Below are 25,694 nucleotides of genomic sequence, written 5' to 3' on the forward strand. Positions count from 1 at the left end.
ATCTTTGTATCCACCAATGTAAAACCATGTACCTTTGTACCCACCAATCATGAGATGTGTAAACGAGGGAAGTTACTATGATGTCATTAGTTAGAAGCATAATAAATAGGGACTCGAAGCTAGTCCTTACTAGCGCCTCCTCCCGATTCTAAGATTGCATATGTGTTTCTTTTGTGGCATTCCTACATGTTTTATTGTTATATTTTACGGGGGTGGGAGTGTGGAGGTTGTAGGAGGATGGAGGTTGGAAAAAGGGGGAAGGGAGTGGTAGAGGGTGGGGGTGTGGAGGAGGGATGGATAATTTGTTAGATGTGTGTGGGAAAGTTAGGGTTGGAGTGTGGGAGGGGGGGGGAGGTTGGAAAGCGGCAAGGGATGCCAGGAGGGAGAATGGAATGTGCAGCTCCCTCCATAACAGCGGAAGACATTCAAGGGGGGAGGGGTCGGTGGGTCAGCATCCAGTTTCCTGGCAATCCGCTCCAGTTCACTTGTCATCATTTTCAGGGTCTGAGCACTCTCTGACACAATCTGGATGAGATCGTCAGTCATCCTGCTTAGTGATGCTTTCCCAAACTCAGCAAGTTGGACCAGCATGCCAGACCCCATCCTCATCATCTCCACCGCCCGACGAATGTCAACTGCTGTGGACGAAATGGGCAGAGGGACAGTCATGGTGGCAGAGTTCACAAAAGTGGTTGCTGCAATGGGGGATGTGGAAGGAAACTGGATGAGGTCGGTGGAGCAGTCCACAGTTGTGGGTGCTGCTACAGGGAAAAGGGGGAGGTAAGACATACAGGGAAAGTCACAGGAGAGGTTGTGGTCTCAACCAGGGAAAGACGGCTGGTTGCTGACGAGAGGGAGTGGGAAGGTATGGGTGAGGTTGGTGCGGAATCATGGGGTGGGGATTGAAGTGGGGAGGGTGTGGAAACTTGTGTTGGAGGAGACTCTACAATTTGGCAGTCACTATCCTCTCCTGAAAAAAAAATAAATATAGCATTATTTTGCAGATCTTTCACTGTTACAGACAACAATCAACATTTAAGCCAGGGGAACACTTACCACTTGAAAAATTCAGTCCCTCAAATCGCTCCAGGATTGGGCCTGTGGTGGACATTGTGCCCTTGGTGGAACCAGGGATGTTTAGTCGGAGGGGGAAGAAGAATGGGATGGGGAAGGACAGTGCAGGGCAGGGGCGGGGACACTTTCGCAGCAGGATCCTAGAGGGGGGGTTGGGTGTTAGGATGCTGTCTTGCAGGACCAGCCTGAGACGGTGGGGTACTTGGACGTGTGGACAGAGGGCCTGTAGGGGAGGGTGGAAGGTTGCACCTGTGCGGAATTAGCAGCCTCCTCCTCCTGGTTCTCCTCAGAGCTTTCATCTGAACAAAGAAACAAAATACCATGGCATAACCTATGTTTCCCAAAAAGTGCTTAATAAATTAAAACATAAAAGCCTATTAACCACACACCCCTCCTCCTCCAAACTGCCCTCAGAACCTAAATAGCAATGATTAAAAAAACTGTGCAGTGCTGACTGAGACCAAGGCATAATAAAATAAATGCCAACCACTACAGTCCCACATGGAACACACTAAAATAGACTATGCATAAACAAACGCCAAAAAAGCACACCAAAAAGGAATAACATTTTAATAACTGACGCAGGATAACAAGGACAAAAAACCTCTTACTGCTATTCACAAAACCCCCGAACACACGCATACCTGGGGAGTTGTCCAGATTGTGTCCGACGCCTCGGACCCAGCGCGGGTGATGAAGGCGCAGGTCCAGCGCCTTCTTCTATAGATCCTCAACCTAGCATTAAACATACAGCTTTCAGAACATCATAATGAAAAACACGTGGAGAAGTGGTAAGAAAAAGCTATATCTAAGACGTTAAAGGAAGGATCAAAAATGCAAGATAAATCATGCATCGCACGGTATATTCACTGTAACCAAACCCAACAGCACATCATGCAAAAAACTATTTTTTACACACGAACAACACTCATGAAACACCCGCAGTTATGCAGCATATAACCAACCATTTACTTACAGAACGCAGGGTCAAGGCACGTTCGTTGAACAGTGCCTGTAGTTTGCCCCAGGCCCAATCCATGGTTACGATGTCCTATTTCTGCCCTTTCGGGGAAACAAGATTTTCTCGTTCAGAGAGAAGAGCTCCGCTAGCCGGAGCACTTCTCCCTCTGAGAAGTTTGGCTTGCGGCCCCTCGGTTGGTCAGACATCTTGCAGGGTGCGGTCGTGTTGCACGTGCGGAGCTTAAATACCCCACAGATCATGAAGGGCGGGGGAGTGACATTTACACGCTGCAGTAGGTTAGCTAAAGCAACGCTATGCGTGGAGGGAGGAGAGGATAGTTACTGGAAGAAAAGCACCTGCTTCACAGCCAGTGTAACGTATCCTTAGCATAAAGCTAAGGAAAATAAATGATCACTTTTATACGGGATTTAAACCTGCTCTTTTACAGCGCATTTTTGGATAAATAATTCCAGTTAAGCAATAGTATATGTATAAGAGGAAAGAATCAGGTAAATTAGGCAAAGCCACGAACACCACCATTATAGAAAGTTCCAATAAACATTACGCAACATGCAGGTGAGTGTGGCGTTGTAGTCATAGCAACAGCCTCAGCATCCTGAGCTTAAGGATTCAAATGTTATGCTGCTTCTTGTTAACCAAGGAAAGTCGCGAATCCTGGACTCACACAGCTTCATAACAGAAATTGTGACCAAACATGACATGCCATGGAACTGACATGCTATGGAACTTTTATTTATAACCAGAGCTGCTTATGGATGAAGCTTAAAATTTTTAACTAAATACATATTCAGTAGTTGCAAATAGTAAATCCATGACCACAGTAATACTTATTGTGGTAGATCAGAGGTACTGTTTATAATTTTAATAATATATTTAAGAATCCATACATGAGAGGGTCTAAACTCATTGATATGTGAAAAACATCAAACTGATGTATGTCAATGTGCTTACTCATGGGAGGTACTTGCATGCAGATGTCTCTCTGGAATGCCCATTGTGGGTCCCCCCCTAAAAACCTGTGACCATGGAGCGACAAGAGGAAATAGATTGTAATGTTCAGAAAAGATAAAAGGTTTCCAAAGACCCCTTATACACTACATATCATGTGTCACACACTAGCAGATGCCTATTAAAGTGACACCCACCTCAGCTCAATTAAAAATTTTATTTCAATATTTAACATCATAGAAATTAAAAAGGACAAGATGAGAGTCCAATGGCAGTCTGAAAAACAACATGCAGATGTAGGGAAGTCATCTTCATGTTACTGTAGACGTAGGGATAGGTGATGTTGCTGGATGAGATGTGTGGAACACTTTCCAATATCTTCACTGCAAGTATGGTTTGCCTGCAAATGGTGCACAGAGAATGGAAGGGGTAAAATTAATACTTGAACAGGAGGGGGTTGTATGTATGTGTGTGTGTGTGTGTGTATATATATATATATATATATATATATATATACATACACATATATATATATGTGTGTGTGTGTATGTATGTGTGTGTGTGTGTATGTATGTGTGTGTATGTATGTGTGTGTATGTATGTGTGTGTATGTATGTGTGTGTATATATATATATATATATACACATGAGGTCACGTGACGCTATGAGCTGGTGAGGACGTCTCTCACATCGGCTCCGGGCCCCAATCCACATTATTAAGCCTCACCGCAACAAAATTCGTCCTGGCCGGGTCCCCCGCAGACGCCCAGCATCGGGCTTCGATGGAGCAATACCTGACCCGATCGCAAGAGACGACGCGATCGAAGCCGGTCAAGGCTGGAAAACAAAAAGTTAATCCGGGCGCGACCAAGATGGCGGCCGCATCGGGGACGGCGGTATCGGAGTTTACAGATACCGCACTGACTGAAATCAAGGCGGCGGTGACCCAGGCGCTGGGGCCGCAGTTGGAGGCTCTGACTGCTAAACTGACCCGACTGGAACAACTTCTAACTGACACTACGGCCCGCACAACGGAACTGGAACATCGGGTGTCTGCATCAGAGGATACTATCACCTCTCATGAAATGGATTTAGCCTCTTTGCAAGAAACTGTGCATAGACAGGCTGAAAAAATTGATGACCTGGAAAATAGGTCCAGACGCAGTAACTTGCGGTTTCTGGGAATTCCAGAACTGATTCCTGATGCTAACCTACCTGCGGAATTGGAGAGCTGGCTTGAATTGGAATTCCCGGAAGCTATGGAATCTGGCACTCTCTGCCTGGAACGGGCCCATCGGTTGGGTAGGAGGCCAGCTCAGGAAGACAGACCGAGAGTAGTGATAGCAAAATTCCTGAACTACAGACACAAAGCAGCAGTTTTACACCAATACCGGGTAAAAAAAGATGCCTTAAAGATGCGAGGATCAACTATTCGCATTAGCCAAGATTACTCGACGACTCTAACTGAAAAAAGAAAAGGATTTTATCCACTTTGTAAACGCCTGGAAGACCTTAAACAGCGTTTTCTGTTTCTGTATCCGGCTACCCTGAAAATCCTGCATGCAAGTACATGGCATTCATTTACAGAGGCTTCTGATGCAGCTGACTTCATCAACACCCAACTGGAATCCCAGGGGGACCCTCCTTGAGGATCATACCATGTAACTGTATTGGGTTTGGCTGGGATGAACTTTCAGGATTTTAGAATTGAGTATGTTGTTATGTTGAGGCTTTCTATTTTGAGACAGTATTTCGGTTGTTTGAAAGATTGGGGCTCCGTGGGTGTCTCTTCGGACCTCTTGCATATACCTCCGGGATATGCTAGTTGGGAATGTTGGGGATATGGGGGGAGGGGTTGGGTTAGATGGGGGGGGATGGGAGCAGCCTTGGGGGGCAGAAAATGATTCAGTTTTGTGTTTTTCACGGGTCAGATTAGATATTTTTATGCTATGTTTACAACTGCTGTTACTGCAATATGATTGGGTTTTTCTGCTGACCGTCTGGGGGAGGCTGGGCGCCCAGACGTGGGTTCGGAGTTTTTCTGTCACTATACAATTTATAAGGGGTACACATGGGGGATAACACACTTCGAATTATTTCCTGGAACGTTGCCGGTATAACATCTCCTGTAAAAAGGTCTAAAATCCTGCAACAACTGAAACGCCACAAGGCGGATTTGGCCTGTTTGCAGGAGACTAAATTGACTGCTGAGGAGCATGAGAAATTGAAGCGGGGATGGGTAGGATCTGTTTTTCATGCCTCCTCTACAGGCAAAAGAGCTGGTTTGCTTGCTGATTCGAAAGGGTTTAAAATGTGTAGTCACTTCCTGCCATAAAGACACGCTGGGTAGATCATTGCTGTTGCATATAACCTTGCAAGGTGCTGATTTCCGATTACTGATAACTTATGGGCCAAACAATTACTCAACCACATACTTTAATTCGTTGATTACTTTAGGCCTTAGGGACACTTCAGTTCCTCTTCTAGTGGTTGGGGATTTCAATCAAGTTCTGGATGCCTCCCTTGATCGAACCAGAGTGTCTGGGTCTCCAACTGCAACTGACACTAGGGGGCTGCCCTTTTTGTGTAAATCCCTGGGCATGGTGGATCCCTGGCGGCTACTTCACCCGTTCGAACGAGACTACACACACCAATCACGAGCACATGGAACCTTTTCCCGATTAGACTACATCCTAATAACTGAATCCTTGTTCTCTCGAGTAACAGAGGCGACGATAGGACCATTAGCCTTATCCGATCATTGTCCTATTTGGTTGGATATATCCTGGACTGCTCCCCCTATGGGGGACTTCCGGTGGAGATTTCCCTCCTATCTGGCTGACGACCCTTCTTTCCAAACATATTTACGAACTAACTGGGAAGAGTTTCTAACGACCAATGGGCAACATGTACAAACCCCGGATCTATTTTGGGACACGGCCAAGGCAGTACTTAGAGGGGTGATAATTTCTTATGTATCAGCTCGCCGCAAGAGAATCACCCAGGGTATTATTAGGCTGGAAAAGCGATATACTCAATTGAAAGCCAGATATCTTCACAATCCGTCTCGTCTGCTCCGTGAGGACATGCACTCAGCGCAAGTAGCTTTGAATGCATTGCTACATGAAAGGATCAAGCGTTCCCTGTTATACAGAAAATATAGGTTTTACCGTTATGGTAATAGAACCGGCAGGTTGTTAGCCACGCTAACTAAACACTGGCAAGATGACCGATATATTCCCCGGGTGAAGTCTGGGGCACACACTTACCATACTACACCATCTGATATAGCTGAAGCGTTTTATAAACACTTTTCAAACTTCTATGCTAGCCCTACGACATCTATGGGCCCTGATGTCCTGGATTATTTGGAAGACGCGGGTATGCCTAAATTCACTGACCTGCAGAGATGAACCTTAAACAGACCCATCCAGGGCACAGAGATACAAAAAGCAATCAAACAGTTAAAATCGTATACTGCCCCGGGACCAGACGGGTTTTCCACTGAATTTTACAAAATGATGTCTCTGCAGGTGTGTGAACCTCTCCTGGGCTATTATGTGGTGGCATTGGAGAAGGGCCGCTTTCCTTCGCACGCCAATGCGGCCACCATAACCTTAATACCAAAACCAGGCAAACCTAAAGACGAAGTTGACTCCTATCGTCCAATATCCCTCCTGAATGTCGATATAAAAATATTGGCTCGCCTGTTGGCAAATCGATTATCTCCACTCTTACCGCTAGTGATATCCCAGGCTCAGGCAGGGTTCGTCCAGGGCCGCCACTCGGTAGTGAATGTTAGAAGGGTGTTGCTGGCAATGTCCAGAGCCCAACAAGCGTCAAACCCGGGCATATTGGTCAGTCTAGACGCTGCAAAGGCCTTTGACCAAGTTGATTGGACATACTTATTTAAGGTACTGGAATACATGGGAGTGGGGGGTTGGTTTGGGTCTTCCTTGCGGGTGTTATATTCGTCTCCAACAGCTTCCCTTCTGGTAAATGGTTTCTTGACACAACCGTTCAACATCGGTAGGGGCACTCGTCAGGGATGTCCATTATCCCCGCTGCTATTCCTTCTTTATCTAGACCCTCTACTACGAACCTTATTAAAGGATGATATTCTGGTTGGGCTGAGGGAGGGCTCCTCTCAGATACGAGTGCTGGCATTTGCAGATGACATCTTACTTACACTAGCTCAACCACATAGTTCCTTGCAGCGTGCCTTGGAGATATTGGATGAATTCCACATATATTCTGGCCTGACGTTAAACAAACAGAAATCTCTAGTGCTTCCTTTACAACCCTCGCTGTGTGATTCGTGGCCCGGCCCTTTTCCTCTAGTTTGGGCCCCATCATCTATCCGATACTTGGGTATCCACATACCGAGGGATCTGGCAACGCTCTATTCACTTAATGTTAAACCACTGCTTACCCAAACTACACAAAGGTTGCAGGCCTGGAGATCCTATCCACTGACACTAATGGGCAGGATTGCATTATACAACATGATGATGATTCCACAGTGGCTTTATGTTCTACAAACTTTTACCAATTTTTTTACTGCACAAACATATCCGGCTTCATCATCGTGCATTATCTCGATTTTTATGGGGAGGCAAGAGATCCCGAATCCCCATACACAATTTAACTTTACCTATCTCTCAAGGGGGTCTGGGTCTCTTGCACCTGGGGAGGTTTAATGAGGCTTGTTTATTGCGGCACTTGAATGACTGGTTCTGTGAAACATCCCACTTCTCAGCCACGAGGGTGGAATGTTTGGCACATGTCCCATATCATTTCAGTTATATGTTACATGTTAAGTGCCTTCCTAAACGGGACACCGATTATGGTGATGTGTTTCTCCTCCCCCTACGTAGGCTTTGGAGGAATCTCTGCCGGCGATTAGCCGTTCGATCCGATGTGACACCATATCTCCCGGTGGCTGGTAATGGAGATTTTCTCCCAGGTATGGAGTTGGGCGCCCAGGCCTGGTGAAACGGGAGGGGTCTATTTTATTTATTTCATGTACTGCAATCTAACGGACAATTACAATCTTTTCAAATGTTATGTGATTCTTCTGTAATAACACCGGCGGACTGGTTCCAATACAGGCAGCTACATCATTATGTCAGTACTTTGTCAGAAGCGGCCTTATCTGGCACTATTCGAGACCAACTATCAGAAGCCTTTTGCCTAACGGCTCAGGAACCTGTACCACTACGTTTCCACCACAGATTTCTACAAGAATTGGCTGGAGAATTGGACTATGCTTTATTGGCCTCTAGATGGACACAAGATTTGCAGATTACTATTTCGGTGGACATACTGAAACGGAGTTTTTCAATGGGCATGAAACTTCAGCTGTCAGTAGCAGAAAAAGAACGATACTACAAGTTCCTAGTCCGGGCATATTTTGCTCCTGTTCGGGCGTTTCGGGCACGTATCAGTCCTACTGATTGTTGTTTGAAGTGTATGGCCCCGAGAGCCTCTTTGGGTCATATGTTCTGGCACTGTCCGGGCATACAGGCCTACTGGAAACGTATCTGCCTACATGTACAATCTATCTGGAAATGCACTTGGATGCCTACTAATACGTACTTATTCACGTTAAAACTTACCATGAAGCCCATCCGTCCAGGTGCAGCGGCGTTTGCCAGAAAGGCCATCTTCGTGGGACTTAAAACTATACTTCAATGCTGGTTGTCACCACATACGCCAACGGTTTCCCAATGGCGCACGCAAATGATCCAGTTGGCAGGTTATGAACGATTATCCATTGCAGATATGAACTCTAAGGCTGGTATTTTGTACCTACGCTGTTGGATACCATTCTGTTCCACACTAGCACCGGTTGTACGCAGTAGATTGTTGAATTGACCTAACTGTAAAAGAGGCTGTTCCCATGGGGGGTGGGAAGGTGGGGGGGGGGGTTGAAGGGGGTTTGCAGGGGTTGGGGGTTGGTGGGGGGACCTATTGGGTACAGTTGTGATGTTTAGGTAAATTGCTTGATGATCTGGCTGATCTTGTTTCTATGTAAATGTAAAACCTAATAAAACTGTTTTAAACATATATATACACATATACACACACTGTGTGTGTGTGTATATATATATATGTGTATATATATATATATATATGCACATATATATATATATATATATATATATATACACACACATACATACACACATATATATATATGTGTGTGTATGTATGTGTGTGTATATATATATATATATATATATATATGTGTGTGTGTATGTATGTGTGTATATATATATATATGTGTGTGTGTGTGTATGTATGTGTGTATATATATATATATGTGTGTGTGTGTGTATGTATGTGTGTATATATATATGTGCATATATATATACACACACATATATATATATGTGTGTGTGTATGTATGTGTGTGTATATATATATGTGTATATATATATATATATATACACACATATATATATATACACACACATACATACACACACAGTGTGTGTATATGTATGTGTATATATATATGTATATATATACATACACACATACATATATATATATATATACACACATACATACACACACACAGTGTGTGTATATGTATATGTATGTGTATATATATATATGTATATATATACATACACACACATATATATATATATATATATATATATATACACACATACACACACATACATACAACCCCTTCCTGTTCAAGTGTATATATATATATATATATATATATATATATATATATATATATATATATATATATACACACTGCTAGCACCACACCCCTATATATATATATATATATATATATATATATATATATATATATATATATATATATATATATATATATATATATATATAGGGGTGTGGTGCTAGCAGTGGGGTCATTAGCCATGAACTGAAAAGACTGGATGTTTACATTATATGTAATATTGTACCATTTTTTGGGAAATGAAATTATTTGAATACACTGATTACATACCAAGTAGCCATGATCCCTACGAATCCCAGGGGGCTGTGCTGCTCTATCTGCCGTGAAGCACATAGCAACCACTAGCAACCACATGCACGCGACAATCCAGATGGAAGGAAGGGGGGAGGGATAGCTGGCCCTTAAAAGTTTTATTTGATTTTTGTTTTTTTTTGTTATTTGGAATTGATATTTGAAATGTACAATGCGCAAGGAGAGCACGGGGTTAATCCGTGATTTTCTCGCAATGCGCATTACAAATCAGATATTCACTCCCGCACTCGCTATGCGCATTCCAAAAAAAGAAAAAAACAATTATTTCTAACGCTTATGTACATGAAGGTTTACATATATTTAAAAGTTTTGATATATTTAGGATTTTTGGAGGGGAAGATATATATATTTTTGATGGGGTTCTTAACATGTTGCTAGGCAGAAATAGCCAGCGAGGATGTAAACGACTAGTCCCCAGCAGTCGTAACTTTTTGGAACGGAAAGGCCAGTCGGTTTGGATGAAATGGTTTCATGAATCGACGCGTTAAGAAATTTACATGCATTTTTACTCATTTGCATGCGCTGATCGCATAGGGTGCGGATGAGGTTTGGAAGGTGGTTAGTGAATCGAACCGGAGTCGGAAACTGAGCGCAAACCGAGCGGTACACAATCGGTTTGCTTAGTGAATCTAACTCTAAGTAGCCAGAATTGATCTTGAAAGTGGGGCCTCAATGACTTGTACAGGGACATCAATACCTCATTTCTTCTGCTTGTTATATCTCTCTATGCAGCCTTGTATTCTGGCCTTGGCCACAGCCTATCACATTAGTTCATCACTTTAAACATAACAACAGAAGAATAGCCATACTGGGTCAGACCAAATGGTCCATCAGGCCCAGAAATGAAGCAAATTGGTGAGGCAAGACATCCTTGGCTGAACCCATGCTGATTCTGTCCTATTAAACCATGTTTGTCTCTGTGTGCCATAATTTTATTCTTTGAAAGAATTTTCGCTATTTTGTCCAGCACTGAAGTCAGGCTTACCAGTCTGTAATTTCCTTGATCCCTAGAACACTTTTTAAAAATTGGAGTTACATTGACCACACTTCATTCTTAAGTACTACGGAGGATTTTAAACATGTTACAGATTACTAGCAGCAGATAAAAAATTTCATTTTTTAGTTCTTTCAGTACTCTAGGGAAACTGCCACCCAGTCCAGGTGATTTACTACTCTTTAATTTATTAATTTGGTTCTTTATATCTTCCAGATTCATCAAGATTTTTTTCAGTTCCTCCATACTATCACTCTTAAAAACCATTTCTAGTACAGATCGATCTCATATCTTTCTCCGCAAGAATTCATTCAGCCCTCAGACACCATCACTAGACACAGTCACAAAGAAGAAGAAAACAGTACCTGCTCGAAAGAGCTTACAATCTAAACAGTCAAGATAGACAAACAGGATGTCATAGTTACAGTTAAGGGGAACGGTTAATCAGCTGGCTAGGTTGGAGGGCAGAGGAGTAGGGTTAAGGATTGAAGGCTAAATCAAAAAGGTGGGTTTCAGTCTGCTTTTAAACAAGGTAAGGAAAGGGGGCTTAACGGACAAACTCTGGTAATTTATTCCAGGCATAGGTGGCATGAAAGGAACAAAATCTAGAATTGGCAGTGGTGGAGAAGGGTGAAGCTAAGAGCGGCTTATCTGAGGAATGGGGTTCTCTGGGAGAGAGAGAGAGATATGCTGTAGTTACTAGTTTTCTGAATCAGCATACTTAAAAAAACATGTTAATAAAAGCGATTACTAATTTTCTGAATCAGCGTATTTAAAAAAACATGTTAATAAAAGCGGTTACTAGTTGTCTGAATCAGCATATTTAAAAAAACATGTTAATAAAAGCAGCTAAGATTGATGGTATACAAAGGTACTATATCTTTAAAAATAAAAAATTGGCATGGTCACTCACCTTTCTTTGCTGTTTTTTCTAAATATGGAAAATTGTTGGTGTCCCCAGATCCAACTTTAAAAAACGGGACATTCAGTTCATGCAGAAACTCTACAGCCATCTATTACAAAGAACAAGTTTTAAGCAATCAGATAATCTTACATGAAAATGACACAGCCATGCTCGACCATTATAGCAATGAGTAAGGAAATCATGTAAAGAATGGCTCATGTAATTCTTCACAACCCCTTTGTATGTTTGTGGGAGGGGCCTAAGGCCCTTATTGGCTCAGGTGCCTCAGGCCCCTCCCAAGGGAGGAGCCCAAGGAACCTAAGCCTGCACCAGGACGGGCACTAAGGCCCGTATTCGCATTGGGCAGGGCGGAGAAGGAGCAGGAGGACTTTGCGGTTCTTCCTGCTCCCACCGCTGGAGGCCTATGGAGCAGGAGGAACTGAGCACTCCTCCAGCTCCCAACTTGGTCGGCTGGACGGGTCTTGCTGCCGTCCAGCCGACAGGCCCGCCTTGTCGAAATGAGACGGGCCCGGCCCATCCCCGCTAAGTCTAAGGCCTGATTGGCCCAGCTCTAGAAGCCTGGACCAATCAGGCCTTAGGCATAGCGGGTCCGCCCATCCCCACTAGCCCTAAGGTGTGATTGGCCCAGGCTCGTAGGCACCTGGGCCAATCAGGCCTTAGGATTAGTGGAGATGGGCGGACCCGCTATGCCTAAGGCCTGATTAGTCCAGGCTTCCTGAAAAATGCCCAAAGCCCCCTGACCTGACATCATAGTGTCTCCCCCCTCACGAGAAAGCATAAAAAGAGTTACCAGAGGAAATGAAAACCCCCTTCAGAATGAAGAGCAGACAGTCAGGGAATCGCTGGACTAGAGCTGTAAATTCTGGAAGAAAGGAACTTTCCCACAAAAAAATCCAACTTTGGAATGTAAGATGGAATATGTCAGAATTGTGAAAACAGTACTAACTCCATGCAATGTTAGCCAAAAACTTACTGCCTTTAAAATGAAGATGTATTAGACAGAATCTATAAGCTGCATTGACTGCCCCATGGGAAATAATTTGCACCCTAATTTTTATCAGACAAAGCTCACATCCCTAAAGAGAGCTTCAGGGATGATTGCAACAGCCATATAGCATTTGCTACTCTGTGGGTTTGGGAAAATAGATAACTTGTCCCTGGTTAGAAGGAGCCACACAGCTCTTCCTGTCTAGCAGGTGCCATGAGAAGATGGTGACCTGAGAAATCTGTGTGAGAAGCTTTGAAACTTGGCACACTAGAAATAGAAAAGACAGTTGAGGAATCAATCCTATAGTGCTACCAGACACACACAGCGCTTTAGTGCTACCAGACACACACAGCACTGCACAGAGGCACAAAGAATAAGAAAACCTCTAAACCTACATTGACTCAGCCTTCAGGGACACCAAGAGAGACAAGAAGATACCCGTATGAAACACAGGGTACTCTCATGGCGCTGACATCACTGTGCAGCAATTTGCCTTCTGCCAACCCATAACAGCAAAAAACTGAGATTGGGCGGCTGAGCACAGGGCAGAATCTCTTTCTTAAACACTGTGAGGCATAACAGAACAGTCGCAATTAAACTAGTTAAGTCTTTTCAAGCAGAGGGAGTGGGGAAACACACACACAAGGTATATCACCGCAACAGTGGCAAAAGCTGTTGAAACACGCGTAGAATCCCGAAAACAGGGAAGTTGCAGAATAGTGACCTAAGTCAGCTACAAAATAAACTCCATGAATGCTGCAGTGCTCCCGCTAGCGCCGGAGACCCAAGTGCGTGCCTGTTTAATGGCGAAATGAGCTGAGCTCTATCAAAAATGCATTAAAAACCTATTCAGAGCCAACCATTAAAATATTTTTCACACTGTCATGGTATAAAATACTTAAAATGAACATTGGAGAGAAATAAATGAATGCTGCTTCGTTCTCAACTTAGGAAAATAAGTGCACGACTCTTGCGCTCAGTCAGGAACCGGCTATGTGAAGAACACACCCGGAGCCATCCAAATATTTACCTCCACCAGTCCGCGGGAACTGCCAAGCAGAATCCGCCTCGGGGAGAAATCCCACTACCGCTGTGGTGCTGCTGCCTGAGTATGAAAACAAGTGCGCGCCTACAACACGCGGAAAGGCACCAGTTCTGTCAATAGAGCTCTATCCATACACCCGAAGCTCTTTACTGAATAGACTTCATACAAATGTAAATTTACTTGTCAGTCACTAAACCATTTCCACAACTCTACAAAATATAGCATTTGATAAAAAAAATATATTCCTTTTGTAGTCTCACACCGAACCCGCAGCTCCACCACAACCAGAAAAGAAGTGCAAATAAAACATATACTCACAACTTTGTTGAAAGTGCCAGGAGATGCCGGTTGCTCAGAACTATGAGGGCAGCATTGTTTAATAGTCACTGTGGTCTTTTTTATTTTTTTTACAGTGAAGGGAAAGAAGAAAAATCGAGACCCAGTCAGACCCTCTATCATTGGAGGGAGGGTGAGGCAGGGATCTGGGGGGGCCCAGGTGTAACTCCTAAAGCCGGCACCGTTCAGCCGGACACCCCTGTCTCACTGAAAAGAAACCTCAACAGGAGAAATAGAATGGCAGTCTCACTGAAGAGAAACCTCAACATGAGAAAATAATTTTCCAGTCACAGCCAGAATTCAGGAGCTAGTTGAATAGCGACCATCACCTGCTGGGAGATAGAGCATACTGAAGATGCAGGAGGCATGCCAGCCAATAGGACCACCTGTTAATCAGTTTCTCTATCTCCACCTGCTGGTAAATGTGTGCTATCCCATTGGTCTCTGGATTCATCTGCTGCTGTTGCTAAGGAAAAAACATTCTAGATTAGGGAGAGCAGTTTATGCTGGTGGGGAAAATGTAGTATGCAGGATATGGGGTGGGGGGAGGAGGCACACAACCAATGTGACCTCCATAGCCCATATGTATCTTAGATATGCCTCTAATTAAGACTTCAAAAGATACCAATATTACATAAAAATGTAGCTAGACAATGAAAATCCTTCAATAATCTGTAACACAATAAAGTACAAACAGCACAACTAGAAGCATACATATTCCCCCCCTCATAGAACAAAATAGTAAGATATAGTGACAGAAACAAGATGTCGGAACATAACATAGCAGATTCCTGGCAAAAGTCAAAAAGTCACATTGACTTATTTATCTTTTGATGAGTTACATAGTAACATAGTAGATGATGGCAGATAAAGACCCGAATGGTCCATCCAGTCTGCCCAATCTGATTCAATTTAAATTTTTTTTTTGTTTGTTTAATTTTTTCTTCTTAGCTATTTCTGGGCAAGAATCCAAAGCTTTACCCGGTATTGTGCTTGGGTTCCAACTGCCGAAATCTCTGTTAAGACTTACTCCAGCCCATCTACACCCTCCCAGCCATTGAAGCCCTCCCCTGCCCATCCTCCACCAAACGGCCATATACAGACACAGACCGTGCAAGTCCGCCCAGTAACTGGCCTAGTTCAATATTTAATATTATTTTCTGATTCTAAATCTTCTGTGTTTATCCCACGCTTCTTTGAACTCAGTCACAGTTTTACTCTCCACCACCTCTCTCGGGAGCGCATTCCAGGCATCCACTACCCTCTCCATAAAGTAGAACTTCCTAACATTGCCTCTGAATCTACCACCCCTCAACCTCAAATTATGTCCTCTGGTTTTACCATTTTCCTTTCTCTGGAAAAGATTTTGTTCTATGTTAATACCCTTCAAGTATTTGAACATCTGAATCATATCTCCCCTGTCTCTCCTTTCCTCTAGGGTATACATATTCAGGGCTTCCAGTCTCTCCTCATACGTCTTCTGGTGCAAGCCTCCTATCATTTTTGTCGCCCTCCTCTGGACCGCCTCAAGTCTTCTTACGTCTTTCGCCAGATACGGTCTCCAAAACTGAACACAATACTCCAAGTGGGGCCAACGCCTTCTTCCTTCTACTGACTACGCCTCTTTTTATACAGCCCAGCATCCTTCTGGCAGCAGCCACTGCCTTGTCACACTGTTTTTTCGCCTTTAGATCTTCGGACACTATCACCCCAAGGTCCCTCTCCCCGTCCGTGCATATGAGCTTCTCTCCTCCCAGCATATACGGTTCCTTCCTATTATTAATCCCCAAATGCATTACTCTGCATTTCTTTGCATTGAATTTTAGTTGTCAGGCATTAGACCATTCCTCTAACTTTTGCAGATCCTTTTTCATATTCTCCACTCCCTCTTCTGTGTCTACTCTGTTACAAATCTTGGTATCATCTGCAAAAAGGCACACTTTTCCTTCTAACCCTTCAGCAATGTCACTCACAAACATATTGAACAGGATTGGCCCCAGCACCGAACCCTGAGGGACTCCACTAGTCACCTTTTCTTCCTTTGAGCGACTTCCATTAACCACCACCCTCTGGCGTCTGTCCGACAGCCAGTTTCTGACCCAGTTCACCACTTTGGGTCCTAACTTCAGCCCTTGAAGTTTGTTCAACAGCCTCCTATGAGGAACTGTATCAAAGGCTTTGCTGAAATCCAAGTAAATTACATCTAGCATATGTCCTCGATCCAGCTCTCTGGTCACCCAATCAAAAAATTCAATCAGGTTCGTTTGGCACGATTTACTTTTTGTAAAGCCATGTTGCCTCGGATCCTGTAACCCATTAGATTCAAGGAAGTACACTATCCTTTCTTTCAGCAAAACTTCCATTATTTTTCCAACAACTGAAGTGAGGCTCACCGGCCTGTAGTTTACTGCTTCATCCCTGTGACCACTTTTATGAATAGGGACCACATCCGCTCTCCTCCAATCCCCAGGAATCACTCCCGTCTCCAGAGATTTGTTGAACAAGTTTTTAATAGGACTCGCCAGAACCTCTCTGAGCTCCCTTAGTATCCTGGGATGGATCCCGTCTGGTCCCATCGCTTTGTCCACCTTCAGTTTTTCAAGTTGCTCATAAACACCCTCCTCCGTGAACGGCGCAGAATCTACTCAATTTTCTCGTGTAACTTTGCCAGACAATCTCGGTCCTTCTCCAGGATTTTCTTTTGTGAACACAGAACAAAAGTATTTGTTTAGCACATTTGCTTTCTCCTCATCACTCTCCACATATTTGTTCCCAGCATCTTTTAGCCTAGCAATTCCATTTTTTATCTTCCTTCTTTCACTAATATATCTGAAAAAATTTTTATCTCCCTTTTTTACATTTTTAGCCATTTGTTCTTCCGCCTGTGCCTTCGCCAAACGTATCTCTCTCTTGGCTTCTTTCAGTTTCACCCTGTAGTCCTTTCTGCTCTCCTCTTCTTGGGTTTTTTTATATTTCATGAACGCCAACTCTTTCGCCTTTATTTTCTCAGCCACTAGGTTGGAGAACCATATCGGCTTCCTTATCAATTTGCTGCGATTGAGTCGGAGGTCTGTAGACTACACCCACATAGATAGAAGTTCCATCTTCTCTTTTCAGAGCAATCCATATTGCTTCTTCCTCTCCCCAGGTCCCTTGCATTTCGGTCGCTTGGATATTGATCTTTACATAGAGAGCTACTCCTCCACCTTTATGACCATCTCTGTCCTTCCTAAAAAGATCATATGATAATAATCAAATGGTTGTAGAAATGTATTGATTAGTAGATGAGATGGTTTCTGGTACATATATATATTTCCTCCAGTAGCTGTCTAGACAACTCAAAGAGAGAACACAGCTGTCCATAGGAACACAGTTTCCCTCTACCTACATAGCTATGGCAACTATTGATGAGTTAAGATGTGATGAGTGAAGGCACTGTTACAAAGGAAATCACCATCAAGGTAGAGTTAAGAAACCATGTGACTCCAATCTGCAAATATATTGTGATTGGAAGATGGACGTACGGTTAATATTGAATTATGAATTATAAGTTATGATGTGAACTGAGCCAAAGGGCTGACATAATACAAAGGTATTACCTACATGAGATGTATAAAACATAAGTAAATATATGACTTGAAAAGTATAACAGGGTAAACATAAATTCATGTTACTCTAATATAAAGGAGATATAATGATCCTGAAAGATGTTTAAGAAATCAATAACATCAGAAAAAAATTAGCATGTCTGACATACATACAACCATTGTTCAAGAAAGGCAATATAAGAGTAGTGGAAAACTTACACAGGAAATATATTATCTGTCAATATCAGAATAGAAAAGGTTAACCTACAACAGGAGACATATGTATTGACACAGAAAGAATATTTATGAAAAAAAGCAATAAATATGATTAATAATACAGTACACAACAAATCAGATGCATAAGCAGGAAAGAGATAAAATAAAATAAAAAATTTTAAGCATGTTCTGCTCATAGTATACAAACTACATAAATCATTATTACTCACAAGAACAGGAGAGAGAATAATACCGAGGAGGTTCTGGAGAGATCAGTATTGACAGAGAGCGAGCAGCAGGTCATGTATAACCACATTTGTTATCTAAAGGAGTACATATTAAACCTACAGCAAGGTGTAAGTTAGATATAATGCCTTTTCATACCAGGAGAGTAATCTTGTTGTTAGAGATAGAATATTAGAAATGGAGAGGATACCCTGAGAAACGATTACAATTATCAAGGAAGAAGCGAAAAGTATAAGTAAGGGTGTGTTGAATTCTGTAAATGGCGGCTTTTGCAGAGAAAGGGCGGGAGCACACTCATTTATAAGACAGAGGTTTGAGAGAGAATATCAGCAGAATCACTAAACAGCAATCATGATAGCATATTTAGTACGTTAAGTAGATAGTAAAAGGATTAACAACAGCTGGAATATGAAACATAAGAGGGTGAGGGATTAAGGAGTTTAGTAAGGGTATTATGAATCGGTAGATTTCACATGAAAAGAAAAGACAGCTGAATAGAAGAATGTCTAAAGAAAGCAATGGTTGCATCCAACACTCTTCCAGTCAAGCATAAGCAAAAGTGTTATCTAGAGAAAAGAAGATTGGCTTTGCTAGCAGGAGAAAAAAAAGGGCGGGCACAGACTCCGTTCATGAGATGGAGGGTATAGAGAAAACAGTAGACATCATGCGATATAACAATTAGGAGTACGCATTATTTAGTGAGGAGAATAGCGAGATTAGTGACAATGGGAAACATTAAGTATTAGATTGAGGATATATAAAAAAGTTGTAGCTATAAATTTTAGTAGTTGGTGAGGCTTTGCAAAAGCCAAAGAGTAACGTAAATTACCTAAAAGGAATATACAGTGGTGCCTCACACAACGAACTTAATTGGTTCCAGGAGCAAGTTTGTTATGTGAAACGTTCGTTATGTGAAACGCGTTTTCCCATAGGAATACATGTAAAAAAAAATAATTCGTTCTGCAGCATAAAATATGCTAAGATGACATAAAAAAAGATAAATTTTTGGTTATTATTTTTATTTAGATACATCTAAAAACATAATTATTTTTTAAAACAACACACATTTTTTAAATTTAAAGACAGACTAAGTAGAGTCTAATTTTACAGTGAGAGAGGGCAGAGTCTCAGTGGCAAAAACTGGGACTTAACTGTTCATTTTTTTTTTTTCTACCGTGTTTCCCCGATGATAAGGCAGGGCCATCAAATAAGACAGCCCCCCCTTTTTAGAAAAAATGTAAAATAAGGCACCCCCCCGCAAATAAGCCACCCACCGATACCTGCGCTTACCCGAATCGGGTGGTACGGTGGGTGACTCCGTGTGGTCCCTGGCACCCCCGACACGATCGGGGCAAGAGGGAGCTCAAGCCCTCTTGCCCCCCCGACTCCCCGACACGATCGGGGCAAGAGGGAGCCCAAGCCCTCTTGCCCCCCGACTCCCCGACACGATCGGGGCAAGAGGGAGCCCAAGCCCTCTTGCCCCCCCGACTCCCCGACACGATCGGGGCAAGAGGGAGCTCAAGCCCTCTTGCCCCCCCGACTCCCCGACACGATCGGGGCAAGAGGGAGCCCAAGCCCTCTTGCCCCCCGACTCCCCGACACGATCGGGGCAAGAGGGAGCCCAAGCCCTCTTGCCCCCCCGACTCCCCGACACGATCGGGGCAAGAGGGAGCCCAAGCCCTCTTGCCCCCCCCCGACTCCCCGACACGATCGGGGCAAGAGGGAGCCCAAGCCCTCTTGCCCCCCGACTCCCCGACACGATCGGGGCAAGAGGGAGCCCAAGCCCTCTTGCCCCCCCGACTCCCCGACACGATCGGGGCAAGAGGGAGCCCAAGCCCTCTTGCCCCGCCGATTCCCCAACTCCCCGACAATATCGGGCCAGGAGGGAGCCCAAGTCCTCCTGGCCACGGCGACCCCCTAACCCCACCCTGCACTACATTACGGGCAGGAGGGATCCCAGGCCCTCCTGCCCTCGACGCAAACCCCCCCTCCCCCCAACGACCGCCCCCCCAAGAACCTCCGACCGCCCCCCCAGCCGACCCGCGACCCCCCTGGCCGACCCCCACGACACCCCCAACCCCCTTCCCCGTACCTTTCTGTAGTTGGCCGGACAGACGGGAGCCAAACCCGCCTGTCCGGCAGGCAGCCAACGACGGAATGAGGCCGGATTGGCCCATCCGTCCCAAAGCTCCGCCTACTGGTGGGGCCTAAGGCGCCTGGGCCAATCAGAATAGGCCCGGGAGCCTTAGGTCCCTCCTGGGGGCAGGGCCTGAGGCACATGGTCGGGTTGGGCCCATGTGCCTCAGGCCCCGCCCCCAGGAGGGACCTAAGGCTCCCGGGCCTATTCTGATTGGCCCAGGCGCCTTAGGCCCCACCAGTAGGCGGAGCTTTGGGACGGATGGGCCAATCCGGCCTCATTCCGTCGTTGGCTGCCTGCCGGACAGGCGGGTTTGGCTCCCGTCTGTCCGGCCAACTACAGAAAGGTACGGGGAAGGGGGTTGGGGGTGTCGTGGGGGTCGGCCAGGGGGGTCGCGGGTCGGCTGGGGGGCGGTCGGAGGTTCTTGGGGGGGGCGGTCGTTGGGGGGAGGGGGGGTTTGCGTCGAGGGCAGGAGGGCCTGGGATCCCTCCTGCCCGTAATGTAGTGCAGGGTGGGGTTAGGGGGTCGCCGTGGCCAGGAGGACTTGGGCTCCCTCCTGGCCCGATCGTGTCGGGGAGTCGGGGGTGCAAGAGGGCTTGGGCTCCCTCTTGCCCCGATCGTGTCGGGGAGTCGGGGGGGGGCAAGAGGGCTTGGGCTCCCTCTTGCCCCGATCGTGTCGGGGAGTCGGGGGGGGCAAGAGGGCTTGAGCTCCCTCTTGCCCCGATCGTGTCGGGGAGTCGGGGGGGGGCAAGAGGGCTTGAGCTCCCTCTTGCCCCGATCGTGTCGGGGAGTCGGGGGGGGGCAAGAGGGCTTGGGCTCCCTCTTGCCCCGATCGTGTCGGGGAGTCGGGGGGGCAAGAGGGCTTGGGCTCCCTCTTGCCCCGATCGTGTCGGGGAGTCGGGGGGGCAAGAGGGCTTGGGCTCCCTCTTGCCCCGATCGTGTCGGGGAGTCGGGGGGGGCAAGAGGGAGCCAGGCGGAGAGAGGGCAGTTAAGCGCAGTGCCTGCGCGGAAGGATGCAGCTCGGGCGACTTCGTTGTGTGAAACGAAGTTCGTTGTACGAATCAAGACATAAAGTTCGTTGTGCGCAGCGTTCGCTGTGCGAGGCGTCCGTTATGCGAGGCACCACTGTACCTAGCTTTACCCACTAGAGAAAGGGAGACAGCAGTTCTATTTGAGATATGTCTTAAATTAAGCCAGCAAAGAAATCAGCAAGTCAAAGGGAATCGCAGCCATTACGTAGAAAGCAATAAAGAGATAAACAGAGATAGTGTCAGTTAAATCAGGAACCGTAAAGCAATCTTACAAAGGAGAAAGTAAACCCGAAGAAAATTCGGCTACCCTATAAACTGAGTACAGTGAGAATTAAGGGAATGAGAGATAATTAAAACTTAATCTGGTAAACTGAAAACAGATCCTTACCTTACAGTAAGATGACCGGAGAAGGCAGGAAGCCAATTCCGATCATGGGATATTATATTTTGGGGAAAAAAAAAAAGCAGACAGCATTATTTTAAAGCAAATAGGAGGGTACAGCAATTATATGAGGAGGACATAGTAATAAGATAAACAAACGATAAAGAGCAGTACAGTGGAACCTTGGTTTATGAGCATAATTCGTTCCAGAAGCATGCTCGTAAACCAAAAAGCACAGTTACTTACCGTAACAGGTGTTATCCAGGGACAGCAGGCAGATATTCTCTACATGTGGGTGACGTCATCTACGGAGCCCCGACGCGGACAGCTTTTCAAGCAAACTTGATTGAAGATCTCAAGTTTGCTAGTACTGCCCACGCATGCGTGCCTTCCTGCTCCACTAGAGGGCGCATCCCCTCCTCGTGGTCTTCAGTTCAGATAGCTAGCAAAGAAGCCAACCTCGGGGAGGTGGGTGGGTTGCGAGAATATCTGTCTGCTGTCCCTGGATAACACCTGTTACGGTAAGTAACTGTGCTTTATCCCAGGACAAGCAGGCAGCATATTCTCTACATGTGGGTGACCTCCAAGCTAACCAAAAAGGGACGGAGGGAAAGTTGGCAATTAGGAAAACAGATTACGCAACCCCGACTGGCCAAACTGGCCGTCGCGCCTGGAAAAACGTCCAAACAGTAGTGAGAGGTGAAGGTATGAACCGAAGACTAAGGGGCAGCCTTGCAGAGCTCCTCAATAGGCATAGCTCTGAGGAAAACGACAGACGCCTCCATCACTCGGACATAATGCCCTGTGACCCGATTTTGCAGCGAGAGACCAGCCTGAGCGTAGCAGAAGGAAATACAAGCAGCCAACCAGTTGGATAAGGTGCGCTTGGAAACAGGGCGACCCAACCGACGAGGATCAAAAGAGATGAACATTTGAGGAGCCGTCCGATGAGGCTCAATAGGACGCAGGTAAAAGGCTAACGCCCTCATACAACAAGAGTGTGAAGCGCCTCTCGCCAGGAGGCAAGTGGGGCTTCGGAAAAAAGACCGGAAGAACAATGGAATGATTGAGATGAAAGTCCGAAACCACCTTGGGCAAGAACTTGGAATGAGTAAGCAGGACCATCGTGTCATGATGAAATACAGTAAAAGACGGGTCCGCAACCAGAGCTTGCAGCTCACTGACTCTACGAGCAGACGTGAGACCAACCAGGAATACCACCTGCCAGGTGAAGTATTTCAAAAGAGCGTTATCAATGGGTTCAAACGGAGGTTTCACCAATTGAGCCAGGACCACCCTAAGATCCAAAACCACCGGAGGGGGCTTGAGCGGAGGATGAACATTGAAGAGACCCTTCATAAAGCGGGAAACTGTCGGATGGACAGAGAGCAGCTTCCCATCCAGCGGCTGATGAAAGGCAGCAATCGCACAGAGGTGGACTCGGATAAATGTTGATTTGAGACCAGACCGAGACAAGTGGAACAGATAACCCAGCACTGAAGGCAAGGAGGCAGACAGCGGATCCATGCGGTGCTCAGCACACTACACAGCAAATCTGGACCATTTCTGGGAATAGCATTGCCAGAAATGGAGCTCTTCCGCGAGGCGTCAAGAACATCCCCACCGACTGAGAGAAACAGAAGGAGGGAGGTACATGGCAAGGAACCAAGCTGATAAGTGTAGAGACTGCAGATTGGGATGCAACAGAAAACCTCAACACTGAGACAGCAGAGAAGGAAACACAGGTAGAAGCAGAGGCTCCCTGACACTGAGCAGGGAGAACCACGGCTGCCGGGGCCACAGAGGAGCCATCAAGATCATGGTGGCGCAGACCTACAGGAGGTGTACCAAAGACCTGAGAATCAGAGGAAAGGGAGAGGACGCATAGAGGAACCTGCCCGTCCAAACGAGAAGGAAAGCATCCGCCTCGAGGCGAACCCGGGAGAACATCCTCGAGCAGTATCGAGGCAACCAGTGAGTGAGGGGCGAAGAGAACAGAACTACCTGTGGAGTTCCCCACCGAACAACCACCTGCCGCAGAGTCTGAGAATGGAGCGACCATTCATGCGGCCGAAAAAAGCGACTCAACGTGTGCACCAGACAATGCTGCTCGCCCTGGAAATACACCGCCCAAAGAAAGAGGTTGTGGCTTAACGCCCCCTACCAATGACGAAGGGCTTCCCTGCAAAATGACAGGTAACCTGTACCCCCTGGCTTGGTCACAGAATACATCGCCACCTGGATGTCTGTATGCACCAGGACCCCGCAATCCTGCAACTAAGAACGAAAATCCACCACGGCATTGTAAATGGCCCGGAGCTCCAGCAGGCTGATACGGCAGCAACGGTCCGCACTCGACCAAAGACCCTGAGTCCGAAGGCCGTAGAGATGCGTCCCTAAGCCTATGCAGAGGAATCCATCGTCAGAACCTTCTGATACGAAGAGGTGGCCCACCAACGAAGCAAGCGTTTCAAGGAGGGAGGCACCGCAATGTGCTGGAAAGCGGGATCCCGATCCTACCACCACTGAGACGCTCGGGTCCAGTGGGGAACACGAAGATGAAACCAGGCGAATGGTGGGACATGAACCTTGGAGACCCATGGTCCCAAAGGGATCATCATCTGCGCAGCCGAGACTGAAGACCGCTGAGAAACCAGCTGACTCAGGCTCAGACGGGCGGCCTGCCAAGGCAGAGGCAGAAAAGACCGGAGGTGGACCGAGGACAGAGGGGCCACCTTCCGGCATAAACGAACAAGGGCCTCCCCCTGAGGCCGAGACAAGAAGGAGCGCAGACAAACTGGGTTCAGGTCCGCCCCGACGGACTCCCGAGACTGGGGCGGACAGAGGCTGAACCGCTCCCGGACTAGAAACTAGTGCAGGTCACGAAGGGCCAGGACCAGACGCAGATGGGAGGATGGGAACGCCCAACCGACAGAGGCGAGGCTATACTCCCGGTGTGTAGACACGGATTCACCCCTCCGGAAGGGAGGGGAGGAATCCCCAGAAGGAGAGCAGCCCGGAGGCTATGCGAGAATAGTCAAATAGACGGCCAGGAGTCGCCGAAGCCGGCGGCTGGACCATAACCCAGCGCTGCTGCAGCTATTACGGCTGCTGCGAAGGAGGCCGAGATAACACAGGAAAGGTATCCGGGGGGCCCCTCCGGAAAAGGAGTCCAAACTACCAAGGCAGAAGGGATTCAGCTGAAGGCATCCAGATAGGCGAAGGACCGGTCGCGTTCTGAGAGGCAATTAGTGGCCGCCGCAAGAAGTGCAGTACTCACGCAAGTAAAAGTGGCGAGACGATCCTGGAGGTTCGGATCCCCAGCCACACTCTGCGCCAAGCGAGACGACGCAAGGTGGGAGCAATAGAGCTGGAGGAGGGAGAGAGTCTCCTCCAGGAGACCAAACTCCGTACTACAAGATTCCGGCACGCCGAAGAGAAAGCGGGGCTCGAATAGGAGCCGAGATGTTGAGGCACAGAGCCCCAGGCGACGTCGAGGCACTAAGCCCCGGTCAATAACGGGGCACAAAACCGCAGTCGACGCCGAGGCCCAAAGCCTCAGCTGACGCCGAGGTATAAAGTCCCCAGCGACGTTGCAGCACCAAGCCACAGTCGACGTCGAGGCACAAGGCCACAGCCAACCAAAGGGCACAAAGCCCCAGACGACGTCAAGTCACAAAGCCTCGGTCAACGATGAGGCCCCCAGCCTCAGTCGACGTCGAGGCACAAGTGTCAAGCGACGCGGAGCACACGGCCGCAGCCGACGTC

General features: G+C 46.4%; 1 protein-coding gene across 1 annotated transcript in view; it reads right to left on the minus strand.

Annotated features, from left to right (window-relative positions):
• The window catches only part of LOC117347256 (sialic acid synthase-like), a 189,186-nt gene that overhangs the window by 74,345 nt on the left and 89,147 nt on the right, over nt 1–25,694 (minus strand). Inside the window, exon 3 of the mRNA XM_033917928.1 lies at nt 11,947–12,046. Coding sequence (XP_033773819.1) covers nt 11,947–12,046 — 100 coding nt within the window. The remainder of the gene's footprint in view (nt 1–11,946; nt 12,047–25,694) is intronic.

This window comes from Geotrypetes seraphini, chromosome 1, assembly GCF_902459505.1.
Source record: "Geotrypetes seraphini chromosome 1, aGeoSer1.1, whole genome shotgun sequence".
Taxonomy (NCBI): Eukaryota; Metazoa; Chordata; class Amphibia; order Gymnophiona; family Dermophiidae; genus Geotrypetes; species Geotrypetes seraphini.